Genomic DNA, 14,263 nt, shown 5'->3' on the forward strand with positions numbered 1-14,263 from the left:
CTTGGTTTATGAGATAATTTATAACAATAATTACATAATCAATTATTTGTGTGTGCATGTGCGTGCGTGTGTATGTGTGTGTGTGCGCGCGCGCGTGTGCGTGCGTGCGTGTGTGCGTCTTACTCTTCAGACCTAAATCAAACTGCATATTTTAAATCACTTTGCATTAGCTTCACAGAGTAACAGATGGGTGGGGTTTTATAGTACCGCATCAGGATTACTCTGTTAAACATCCTGTTGTCAAAGTTATCAACTGCACAAAAGTACAGTCAATCCGAGTGTCAAGTATTAGGCCTGTGAATGTGATAAATGATCTGGTTGTTGTTCCGGCAGATAATAACATGTACAGTAGGTAGTACCATTTAACACAAGTTTGCAAAGCACAATACACCAAAAAATTACATTCTCCGTAAAAGGCATAGTGTCTATATTCATTTAACGTAATGATCTGTTCTATAGGCATACAACCATTCTTTCGGTTCTATTGTACTAGCCTCGTGACTACCATGGCGTGAGAAGAACACATGTCACATTACACATGGATTAAAGCACAATAAAATCTGAAACATCGTGTCCCCACATTACCATTGCAGTTTCCGAAACAATTAACATAATATGTAAATTATATTTCATATCATATTATTCCTGCCGTTACATACGTACTGCCAATCAGGTGGGAAAAAAACGTTTGCTTTCATATGAAATAATGCTAGTTTGACCACTTGAAATGCTCTAATCTTAAAATAAGCCTAAATAGCCAGGTCTCAATGTGTCACAGACGCATTGAGAGCTTGTAGAATAGACTACTTTGGCCATATTTGCTTATGCTTCAATAGGAGAAATGCCGGCATCTCCCAGAATCCAAATGACTGACCATCAAGTTGTGGCAACTGAGAACTTTAATCCATGCACACAGAGACACACAGAAATCAGACCTGACCTTATGCTTGTGCATGACGAACAGGCGGACACCATCCTGGCCTCTCTCCGGGCTCTCATGTCCTCTGCTCACCCTCTGTACGCCCCACTATGTCTCTCTCAGTCTGTCACTCCCATGAAGCAGGCGTTGGCATCATAGTCTCCAAGGCGCGCGCAATCAACAACTTGACTCTCTCTCATGCACAACATGACCAACAAGCTCAATATTTACAAGCGAAAAAATCCAACTCTCACACATGCTTTGAAAAAGAAAAGACACTGACATGTTGCTCTGCTTTTTACTGTCTCTCAGAAGGCATCAAAAGCACACTGGGCGTTCCAGACAGTAACAGGCTGATTGACTGTAATCAATAGTAACAACGTGAACGTACTGTCCCTATAGGCTCTCTCTCTCTCTAACGTGGTCTTTCCTCTGCGTGAAAGACTCAACACTGCATGCGAACAGCAAAACAATCCCTTCCATTCAATCTCTATGATCCGCGGACGGATGCTGAGAGTTGTCCGGCGGCTTCCTGTGCAGGTGGCTCAGATGACTGTGCTTTCTATCACCATCATCACCTCCCGTCCGATCCGCTGTGCCGTGGACCGGGGAGGAGGCGAGCGCTCTGATTGGCCGGCCGGCCGTGGTGTGTGTGTGGGAAGGTCCCCTCTGGTAGGCTCTCTGAGAAAGGGCTACGCCTGATGAGGGTGGTCTTTCCATCTCTCTCTCTCTGTCTCTCTGTCTCTCTGTCTCTCTCTCTCTCTCACTCCCTCCTCCCTTTCACTCTCATCGCTGTCTCTCTCCCTGTGCTCGCTGCCCAGGCTGCTTTTGACCAAAGCCGGGTTTGTGAACAGGCAGATGAGCAATTATGCACGCACACACACACACACACACGCGCGTGCCTGCATGCGTGCCCGCATGTGTGTGTGCACGCTGGACAGACAGACAGACAGACAGACCCTTTCATGGACACGTACTGTACACACGCGTGCCAACTGATAGACACAGATAAGGGCTTGCAGCTGCATGATGACCTCATAACAACATCTCCCAGACATATCTACCCTGACCATGTCCATGACCTAGATTCATCCATGGTCATGGTTACATCAGCACCGCCTCCTCCTGGCCTGTTCATCCTAATATTCCGTTTCACTTTGCATAGTCTCGCGTAGCCAGATACAGTAACCCTTACAGGAACTACACCTCCAAAAATCTGAGTAAGGAAGCTGGCTAGATTTTAGAATATCTTTACATTATTTTTTATTTCTTTTTAATTTCTGCTAAGCAGCAAGCTATACATACTGCTTAGATGACTTCGATTTATATTAGGATAATATAAATCGCTTCAGTTCTCCAGACTGTACTGTATGGCATTTGAAAATTGCGAGAGGCAATTTGCACAATCCACACACCTCTTGAAGCTTATGCATATACTCTGTTTGTACACTATTCATCAATATTGCACCTTGAGAATTTCATTTAAGAGTACACAGTACCGAACAACATTTGTGTGCCGAGTATAGAAATGATGAACCACACATTCACAAAGCAGCAACGATCAGGGGCTGGGTGGGCACGTATCCTCAACCACACATTCACAAAGCAGCAACGATCAGGGGCTGGGTGGGCACGTATCCTTCACACATTCACAAAGCAGCAACGATCAGGGGCTGGGTGGGCACGTATCCTTCACACATTCACAAAGCAGCAGAGATCAGGGGCTGGGTGGGCACGTATCCTCTGGGTGGGCCCGTATCCTCCACACATTCACAAAGCAGCACAGATCAGGGGCTGGGTGGGCACGTATCCTCAACCACACATTCACAAAGCAGCACAGATCAGGGGCTGTGTGGACACGTATCCTCCAGCACTTGTCTGTACAAATAATGAAAATCTACAAAGTAACTAGTAACTAAAGTTTTCAAATAAATGTAGTGCAGTAAAAGTACAATATTAGTAAAAGTGTTTTTTTTTTTTAAGAATTACATTAAGTACCTTAAGTGCTACTTTCCACCACTGGGTAACAGAGCCATGAGACACAACTCTTGAGTCTGAATGAACCTCCACTGTCATTAAAAAAAAACATACTTTCTTCTCAAACTTGTGAAAGTCACCAGTCACGCAAAACTGGGAGCGTGAACATATTTATTCATTGAGTGGATGAGATCCCAGGCTTCTCCGAGCATCCTAAAGTGAAGTGAAGAGGAGGATCGGGTTTTTTGCTGACTGCCAACAGCGGAAGCTGTCTGTCTCCGTCAGTCCCACATAGACGCAGATGGATCAATGAGCCAGCAGTTGTGAGGTGGAAGAGCAATGCGGACAGTCGAGCAAAGGGAGAAAATATCAGTGTTATGGCTAAACGAGGAAATGTCTTGTTTGCCTGGACATAGATAGCATTAGCGACTGAGGTATTCACACCTTTGCTAATACAGTATAGCCATACAATTCAATAAAAGGTCCAAGAGAGTGTTGAGTAGTCTGCCCTCTAGACAGGATACACGGTCGGCAGTACTAAGACATGGCATGGACCCTAAGCCCCAGCTGAAATGAACAAGCGTCTGCCTAGTAGTGGCTGAGGTCAAATTCCCAGTACTGACGGTACAATATTTTTCGAGTCAACAGATCGTGGCCACCATTGATTACATCACTTTGTATTCTTCCATTCATTCATCCATTTATAGATATCAAGTTGTGCCAAGAAACTCATGCCTTTTATATTATACACACGCACACATGCACACACGCGCCCTGCACGCACGCACGCATGCACGCACGGACAGTATATTGTGACTCAACAAGAGGTTTCAGGGAGCATTCTGAATGCTCCTGCTTTAGCCCCAGCCAAAGGGCAGTATTTACAGTTGCCATTGTAATAAACAAGCTACAGTAGGTATTGATTTTGTGCAATGGGTGTGACTTGAAACCACTTTGGCAGTTGTTAGTGTACTGCTTTACGACGGATGAAGAAACAAACACCGAACAATGGCACAGTAGAAGAAGGTATGGAGATCATACTGTGAGCCTGGGTGGCTGAGATACAGGCTTTAGTTTAGACATATTTGTCCGACTGTCATTAGACTGACAACCTACCTCAAACCCTAACCCTATAACGGCAAGCACAGAGCAGCACATGTCCGACCGTTGTTAAGGCAAATCGGTGTGTCTATAATCTGCATGTGCATCCCGGCTGAGATTCTGGGTTGCACCTACAGATGTGCCGTTTTCACATGTCCTGCCATTGTCAATTCAGTAGATCGTCAGTATAGCAAAGCAGCAGCATTTATCAAGGCGAATCAGTGAATAAAACCTGCACGGAAAACATGCATTTTTCAGAAAACCTTCAGGAAAAGATCAGGAAAGCGTGACGAGTTGGAAATGGAATGGCATGTCTGTACATATTTGGAGGAGTAGGAACTTAGGAAGTGACTAGTGACATTTATTTTGTCCTTCATACCGGATGTTTGTTTTTCAGAAAAGTGCAAACAACAATGACATACTGTAGTGCAGTGGTTCCCAAACATTTTCATGCTAAGGACCCACAAATTGACACTAATTATCCGGCGGACCCCCATTTGAAAACATAATGCCAGGGACACCCATAAGATACGATTTTTACGGCTCTAGCAGTGATTCTCAACCTGTTTAATTTCAAGTACCCCCCAGTTTGACATGCATTAGTCTGGACGGACCCCCCATTTAATGGCATTTCTATCTCTGGGATTGTAAAATCAATGTTAATTTAACTCTGAGTGTACAAATGGAACCAAATGGACCCATTTGTACACTCTCAGAGTTACCCATAAGGGTCCATTTGGTTCCAAACTATCATTTAGCTGGGTACCCCCTGGAACTCCCTCAAGGACCCCACTTTGGGAACCAATGCTGTATATAGTGTACAGTGCAGGACTCACATGTACTGTATAAGTGCAATGCAGCACGACTATACATCAGACAAACACACTGCACACAATGCTGCTGCTGCTGGTCACGTGACGCCAGACAGAACCTCCTAGTAGGGCTGGCAACATTACAACATTTTAGTCCACCATTAATAATGTCATACAAATAATTACGAATAACGCTTTAAAAGTGATTTTGCGAATACAAATAAAATGTCCATATGCAGAATGCAGATATGACAAATAACTTAAGTGTAAAGAAATAAATTACATATTTAATAATATACTTTTTTATACTAAAATGTACAAATAGCAGAAATAGCTGATCTACAAGCTTACTACGTGTCGGACGGGTTTGGAAAATGTTTTAAAATGTATGAAAAATGTTCAACATGGTAATGATTATGACAATCATGAAAAACGTATTGCGTCAATTATCTCAACACATTGCGATAAGGCGATTATGTAATAATTGTGACAGGAGCTACCTCGTAGCGGAGCAGACCTGGCCTGGTTTACTGCTCACACCACTTGCATGATTGACCAGTCAATCCCCCCCTCCCCCTCCCCAGCACACATACAGTATAGTACAGTACAGACACATCATCATTATAATAATGCACCCAGGTGACAGCGGGTTCAAGAGTCAGTCCTGCAAATCAGAGGTCCCAGAAAATTGGTTCCTGGAAACTCCATTATGTCCTGTTCAATTACTCTTTCAATCACTCCCTGCAAGTCACTTTGGAAGAGAGCGTCAGTTGAAGTGAAGACACTGAAGACACACTGCCTGATAACCCTCTCAGTGCACAGCACCCACCACACACGTTATCAGAGGCACAACGGTATTAAGACTAATAATGTAATGTAATGGTATGAACCACTCAAGATGCCAATCACATGCACGCACGCACACAATGGACTACCTCTCAGTGCAGAACCATCTGTTGTCATCTACATATCTGATTGACTTTTATATCACCTAAAGGGTATAAAAGATTGGTTTCTTCAGATCGGGTAAATTGCCCATCATTGATCAAGTCATTTGTAGTGAATATCGTCCGATCGCCGATCGGTGGCCCGATCGATCGTAGCACCTCTATCATCAACACTGAAAGACATGACAATCACTCACCTCACACACAGCCCTGCAGGTCAGGCCTGGCACAGTGCCTCCTCAGATGAAGAAAAAAAATAAGAAAACACCATGTCCTGGAGAATGAAGCCCACCAAAACCTGCAGAACTGCAAACTTGCTACCGGTGACTAGGCTTGCAAACTGACAAAACAACAGACCTCAAAGTCCTGCGAGACACACAAAGCCCTGTTTGTGGCCCACCACCAGCCCCGCTTGTGGTGGCTGATGTTGTTTGTCCAGTAAAAAGCAAACAATGACATTCCGTGGCTTGCAACTGTATTCACTGCCCGCCTCTACGAATGTAAAGCGTATTCAGGCACCTTAGACAGGGGAACAAAGCCACCGATCTGTCACATGTGCAGATCGACAGAATGGGAGCTGGTGGGGTGACTGTAAAAAGGGGTCTCCCCTCTCCTGTGCATCGAACCACACCACGCCACCGTGACACGGTGAATTGACCCCATCCATTCCTATAGCTAAAGGGCTATAACATATCCCCCTTGATAAACGTACTGTTGATTTACTGCCAGCCAGTAATTGCATAATTTAAGCCTAGCAGTCATACGTGACTGCATCAGAAGTTGTGATTTTACCACGACATTTTTACACAGTGTGCTTGAGCACAACAGCAAGTTTGTGTCAAACAGCTGAGAGTCCAGAAAGTGCCGAGGTACAGCCAGGGCAAGGCTTACCTGAGTTTGTCCGCTGCACTGTCAGACCTGCAGGGGAGAGGGGAGAGAGACAAGCTATAAGTCACTGGGTATTTTCATCAACAAGAGGCTTCAGTCACTGGGGATTTTCATCAACAGAAGGAAAACCCCATTTATAGATAGTCTCTCATGCAAAACTGCCCATCAACAAGTTAACAACTGTGACTTCCTACTCTGACCCTCCTTTTAGGGTTAGGCTTGTTGCTAACTGTTAATAATGTATTCAATCAATCAATCAAGAACTAGGTAAAAGTCTCGCGTGGCCAGCTTTGCAATCTCTCTCCACGAAATTTAAGTTTGGACTTTGGAGTGAAGAAATAGTTATTTGAAACCATGGATAAAACGAGTGAGTATAGCTCACTCGCTGGAGGTGTGTGTCAGTGATGTGCGGGCCGGCCCGTTGCCCGCAGGTCCCGCGGACGGGTCAAGGTTTTCAGCGCAATTATCGGCGGCGGGCGGGGCAGGCCCCCCCCCTCCCAAAAAAGGAGAAAAAAAAGCATTCCGGTACCTGCTGTCCTGTGTCTATTGTCTACTCCTCCTGCTGAAACCATCAGCTTGTTGTTCTGTTGTTCATCAATGTGTTGCTCCTGCCTTTTTGACCATTGGAGAAAAGTGCCCTCTCCGTTCTGAGGCTCTGAACCTGACCGTCATCAGCGCAATGAGCACATCTGCACCAAATCTTTCTTAATTGAGCACGGTGCGGTGCAGGCGTGCACAGTGCGCTGCACACAGAATTACGTGAACTCTACGGGGTGTGCGGTACCGCCGCCGTGCAACGAAGTTGAAGTAGCCTATACACAATCAAAACTAAAATGAGCACATGAGATTAATTCATTTCGAGCGGAGTACATGTGATGATAGTCACTTATGTGTAAGTGTTATACTGTTATACTCTCTCTCTCTCTCTAACGAGTGACCTGCTCTGCATGTGTTTTTTATACGGTGTCCTCCCCTCTCTCTCTCAACCCAATTGAATGGACTGGACTGGATTATGGAAAAAAGCCGGCCCGAACATCACTAGTGTGTGTGGCTAAACTGTGATTGAGTGATGACACGACCAGAGTCCGTCTGTGTTTTTCTTGCTGTTATATGCTTGTATATTATATGCACACCTCACTTCGATTCTGATTCTGATCACTACGTGTTCACTAATAGCACTTTGTCCTCCCTGTAGTGCTGATCTATGCTGCTAGGATCTACACTGCAGTGGACACTCTCCTCACCTAGCCTCGGTCCCTGGCTTACTGATCTGCGAAAAGAAAAGCCTGGTCACAACATAAGCTATCGGCGGATGTATCTCTTTTTTTTTTTTTTTAAGATATTTTTTTGCGGCTTACGCCTTTATTGATTTTTTAAGGGATAGAAAGTAGGCTGACAGGAAACGGGAGAGAGATGGGGGGATGACATGCGGTAAAGGCCGTGTCGGGTCCGGGAGTCGAACCCGCGGCACACCGCGACTGGATCACCAGTCCGGTGCCCAGACCGTTACGCTACGGCCTGGGCCAGGCGGATGTATCTCTGACAGGTAGTAGTACCCCCCCCCCCCCCCAGAGAGGACGTATAGGGCCTTAGTCCTACTCCTCCTCCCAGCCCCCCCCCCCCTTTGATTTACTTCAAAAGGGCATGTGAACTCAAACCCACAATTCAACATTTTGGTTTTAAGATGTTGATATTCATTTTGTATTCAACCATAGGACCCCAAATCACACCTTGGAAAGCACGAGTGTCTATTTCAAACAAAGTGTTTTTTGACATACAGGGTATGTTGATATTCATTCATCAGCCAACACTCCTCACTGACAGGTAGTACCCCCCCCCCCCCCCCCCCCCCCCCCCCCAGTCCTACTCCTCCTCCCCATGAGCCAACACTCCCCACTGACAGGTAGTTACCCCAGCAGAGAACACCCCAGCAGAGAACACCCCAGCATGCAGCCATTATGCTTAGTTACGTTTTATTTTATTTTCAGGTATGATGGGCTGGTCGTATTACTTATTACTTAGTACTCAGAATCAAGATATATGTAATAATATATTACATATTATATAATATTACATATTATTTTTGCGCCCCCCACCCGCAAAAAAGGGGATGTACAACAACACAAATGAGCATTTGTGCCTGTCGTAGACATGCGCAGAGCAAGTTCAGTTAGGGAACCTCAGTGCAGTTGCTGCCGGACGCTAATTGGTCCGCCTCAGCATCACGCTCTCATTCACATGATTCACTCAGCCAATCACACACTCACTCCATCTTCATACCGGCTACTTTAACCAGAGGTTTGCATTCCTCTGTCTTCTTGCTTTCTTGCTGCTGCTGTATCAGCGTGCCGCTGTATACAAACCTGCTGCTCACCCACCTCCACCCCAGCTACCACTACGGGGGATTCAGAGTCCCTATGGCCGGGACTGATGCGCTTGATCTGAGTACCTAAAAAGCAGATCCAATACATCGCCAAACCATAATAAATGTATTGCTCATCTTATATTCAATAAATATATATTCCATCCATTCTTCAGTTGTCCTGACTGAATATGTTTAGTCAGCTTATTTTATAACTGAATCCAATTGCTTTGAATAATAATATTAAGAAGAGTCACCAATCAGCCAAAAAGGCTATAAAATAAAGCAGCAATCTCTCTAGACCTTTTAAATGAAATGTTTTCAAGCCAGCCAACAAAACTAAAACTAAAAAGTAATATGTAATATGTGCTATTTTTTACAAAGTAAATGATGTGTGATTATGAATTCATGAATAAAATGTCATTGTACTTTTGACCTGACTTTTGTCCTGTTATTATGTTATGGTGCTTGGTGTTCGAGCCAATTTTAAAGGGCCATAACACTTTCAAACAAAAATTTGATTGAACAACAATTTAGATCTATCGGCTAATTTGGAAGAGAATATTAAAACTTTGCCTGAGATATGTGCACTGCACAGACAGACAGTATCAACAGATCTTGTTGGTGTATCGTTACACTGCAGTCACCAATTTTGCATTGATGTGTGAGCCTGGATGAGCCCCCTCTCCGATATGGACCACCTTCTGTCCACTTTTCACTTCACAGCGTTCCCCAGGGCTTCTCTCTGAGCTAAATAAAGAGCAAGGCTTTACAAGGTTTAATTTCAGTGAACATATTTTATATCTGATAGATTAGGAAACAACAGAGGACCCAATTCTCCCATTCCCTTATTGATGAAACACTTATTTTAGCTTGTGCACTGACTGAAGTGAAAGCGAGCCTGAAATGTAGTCTGTCGATTACAGTTCACTACTAGAAAAAGTGCCCCTCAGGGCACAGGTCTCCACCAGGGCAGGTCAGGTTGTGGCCTCCTGGTGGCGCTATAATAAGCCAATGTGAAAAGGGTGCCATTTCTTCTCACGCCTTTGATGGCAATTGGATGATTTGAGGCATTTTGTTCCAAAAATGTGGTTTGCAAAAATCCACCTGTTGGTGGCGCTATAACATATAACATATATTCCTCAGCCTAGTAGGAACGTCTGTGAAAGATTTCACGTAAATTGCACGTTGCGTTCATGATTTGAGGCTTTTTGTTCAAAACGGGCCAATCCTGTAAACTTTGAAAGCCAATGTTAGCCAATCAGGATGGAATATGAAATATCGGACAGATCTGTGTTGAGCACATGACTATAGAGATACTGTGTAACGATTTTCAGGATTTTTGGAAAAAAAAAAAAATTGTTTTACAAAAGTCTGCCTCATGTTGGCGCTATAACAGGCGGTTCTGGAAAATTTGGGGCAGAGGTTCATCGTTGGCATCTAGGTAGTGTGTGTGTGCAAAGTTTGGCATCGACCAGGTTTAACGGTGCCGAAGATTAGCTGGTAACAGACGGATGGACGGAGTCCGTGTTTGTGTGTGGGGAGTGGGGGAGTGTGTGCAAAGTTTAGCATCGACCGGGTTAACACACACAGACAGAGTGCAAAACATACTCTCTCCGCATACCTTCGGCCTGGTGGAGACAATTAACAACCATAATTCAGTAGAGGAATAGCAATAGCAGAAGAATTCCAAAGTACGCACAGTACTGTACAGTGTACAGTAGTCATCATGGCACACCTGTGCTCTGTGCATGGGTCCCATTTCTAAATAGAATATCCATATACAGTATTATGTACTATGTGCTATAATATTGAAAGTTGCACTGTGTCTTTAAGAGTAGCAACCTATTGCACTCGTTAATTATACAACAAGTATAGGTCTGCAGCAGGAGGCAAGAGGAGTTCATGACAAATGCCAGAGGTGTAAAACTTCTCTCTGTAGTGTGTGCTATTAGCATCATCACACGCTCTGAAATGACATCACACTAGTACTACACACAACTGGATCACTATACATGAGCCCCATCGCAATCTGACCCAGGCAAACGCTCACAGCTAGTGGCATTAGTGGCACTTAAGAGGCATGCGTTGGCAAGCAACAATGCGGTCCTCTTCCAAGCTTATGCAGCTGAACAATACACAGTGATGAATACTGCTGCATACAGCAGGCAAAGAGACACACACTGAGGGCACTCCAGACTGAGACAGCGACACAGACGAGATGTGAGGACAACACGGTAGAGAAAGACAGAATGAGAGACACAGGGACTGAGACAGTCACGCACGCAGCAACACAGCGAGAGGGAAAAGAGAAGACCACAGAGTAGACACTGAACGTGCATCGAACAAGTTGGCAAATTGACAGAGAGAGAGAGAGACAGAGTGACAGAGAGAAAGCGTGCTATATCCAGAGTTAAAAGCTCCGCACAGGCATTAAAAAAAAAGAACAGGCAGATGGAGTTCGAAAGCAAACATGGACAGAGGCACGGACAGACAGACAGACAAGACATATGGACAGAGCCAGCGACATACAGTACAGCGGTGCAGGACAGGCTCAAGCCGGTCGTGTTACAGTACCTGCAGAGGAGACATGACATTCCGCGCCCTTTAAAGCCGGCTACAGAACGGTGTTCCCCCGCTGCTGCTCGGAGCTGCTGCTGCCGCTGCAGACGCCCTACGCTCGCTAACACCAGCAGCACAGCAACGACAACAAGAGCGGCACGAAATCCCATAGGTTTAAAAAAAACAAAAACACACACACACAAACCTCGGGAAAAAAAGAATGGAAGAGAGGTATAGTTCCTAATTCAAGGCATGCAAGAGTGCGGGAGAAACTGAAGGGGGGAGGGGGGGGGGGGCAGGGAGAGTGGGAGGTGATGGTGTGTTTGGGAGGGGGGGGGGGGGGGGGTCTCAGATTAACAGCGAGAGAGAGAGAGAGAGAGAGAGCGAGAGAGGGACTGAGGGAGGGAGGGAGGGAGGGAGATATTGAACGACAGGAAGGGATAAAGAGATGTCAGGGAGAAAATGCAGAGAAAAAGAGTTCAGTAAATAAGAGAGAGCGAGAAGGGAAGAATGGGAGCGGCAGCCAGGTGGGTGGTTATTATTAGGCGTGCCTGACTAAAATGCGTGTTTCAACATTTTCCAGTTCAAAAGTGATGAGCATACTTTTTGCAGGTGTTCAAGCTGTATTCACTGATCAACTGACCGCAACGTGCATTAATTAAGGAGACAGAAAAACTTTGTAGAAAAAGTAAGACCAGAAGTGAAAGCTGCCTTTATGTGCCATGCATGAACAAAAAACACAAGGGGGGAGGTGGGAGGGCAGGCTTAACGGTTTATATAATCTCCCACATCATCATGACTAAATATTACAAATGAAAAAGCAAATTAACAAAGCTTTTATTCAACAGAGAATGGGCTGCAGAGGAGTCATAATATACAGTCAGCCCACACATGGGCTGGTGCGTTTCTCTATACTGTGTTGGAGACATGTCCAATGCTGCTGCAGGTACTCACTGGGCTGCAGCACAGTTGGAAAGTTCTCAAGGCTGAAGAAGCTATCAGTGAGCCTTGTACTATAGTATGCATGAATATAAAAGTCAAATTTAGATTTTAATAGGGTTAAAGACATCACACGCACAAAGATGCAGCATCAATAATGAACAAATTTATACAAGTACACACACAACAGTAAACACCCCCTCAAGGACAACATAAATATTAGGAACACTGTAACACACAGATCCTTACTGTCCTTACTGTATAGCTGTTACTTCAAAGCTAATAAGGCTATTGAACAAGCCGAGCAACTATCATGTGCCTCATTATACATTTCCATGCCTACTGGCACAAAATGTGTGTGTGTGTGTGTGTGTGTGTGTGTGTGTGTGTATAATGACGTACATGAAGACCCTATAGTCAGAGAACAGAGGTTGGAACTGGGGGCCCCCTGTCAGTGAAAAGAAGCAGTTTGGACTCCTCGTGCATTGAAGGAAGCATGAAGTCAGTCCGTTGCTCTCCCCTGGTTGATAGAGAGTGTATAGCACCCAGAATTACATTAGACAATTGACACTGGGTGAAACAAATGGGTTACAAAAATCACGGGATAAAAATGTATATAGAAAAAAACGTGTCCTAGCGTCCTAGCGCTTATTCATCGATATCAAACGAGAGAAAATATTCAGATTTTTTGTTCTTTTAGGGTTCGGCATACTCCTTGCTGTTCGCACATGTGCATTGTCGTGTCCCCTTCCCCGTTTACGGATCAGAAAGAATGCCTCGTATCTCCTAATCTAGGGAGCTCTCCGTGGTTTTGACCAGATGGAAAGACTAAGCTCTTTGTCTCCACCAGGCCGAAGGCATGGGGGGAGAGTATGTTTTGCACTCCGTCCGTCCGTGTGTGTGTGTGTGTGTCCGTCCGTCCGTCCGTCCGTCCGTCCGTGTGTGTGTCCGTGAGCAGCTAATCTCGGCCACCGTTAACCCGGTCGATGCCAAATTTTGCACACACACTCCCTGGATGCCAACGATGAACATCTGCCCCAAACTTTCCAGAACGGCCTGTTATAGCGCCACCAGGAGGCCGCTTTGTGCAAAACAAGTTTTTGCACAGTACACCTACAGATTTTGTCCAAACATCACGCAAATTGGTACACAGTCTCTCTAGAGCCATTCAATGAAACCGGTCTTTCAGATTTCTCAGACTCCATCCTGATTGGTTAAGATTGGCTTCCAAAGTTCACAGGAGTGCTCAGTTTCAAACAAAATGCTGCAAATCATGAACACATCGCGTGATTTCCGTGAAATTGTGCACCCACATTCCCACTAGGCCGAGGACGAAATGCCACATGAACAATTTCAACTCAGCCTCAAGGTGGCGCTATAACTGGCCGAAAAGTGTTTTTACCTCTAACTGCATGGATCTGTGGATAACTTTGTATGCCAACTCCTAGGCAAGCTGCAATGTCCTACATTCCTATCCTGGTGGAGACCTGTGCCCAGAAGGGCACTTTTTCTAGTCATTTCTGACTTCAACATGCCTCTCGTTCAAAATATGAACGCAAGGGATTATCCAGCGACTTCATCGTAACCGTAGCGAGGTAAGCAAGCAACATTATGTTGCTCCCGGTTTTTGTACGGAACCGAAGTGGCTTTCAGAGTAAAAGCTGCCATATCTGCGCAGCACCCAGAGCTGCTATTTTGAAAGAAAAAACGTTTTTTTTACACTTTTAGACCATATCCGTGGTCATCATATGGACAT

General features: G+C 45.0%; 1 protein-coding gene across 1 annotated transcript in view; it reads right to left on the reverse strand.

Moving 5' to 3' along the window:
* The window catches only part of gramd1bb (GRAM domain containing 1Bb), a gene marked incomplete at its 5' end in the record, with an annotated part of 130,436 nt that overhangs the window by 83,025 nt on the left and 33,148 nt on the right, over positions 1–14,263 (reverse strand). Inside the window, one exon of the mRNA XM_083773705.1 lies at positions 6,648–6,674. Within this exon, the coding sequence (XP_083629831.1) occupies positions 6,648–6,674 (27 nt within the window). The remainder of the gene's footprint in view (positions 1–6,647; positions 6,675–14,263) is intronic.

This window comes from Protomyctophum parallelum (assembly GCF_964188405.1).
Source record: "Protomyctophum parallelum genome assembly, chromosome: 9".
NCBI classification, from domain to species: Eukaryota; Metazoa; Chordata; class Actinopteri; order Myctophiformes; family Myctophidae; genus Protomyctophum; species Protomyctophum parallelum.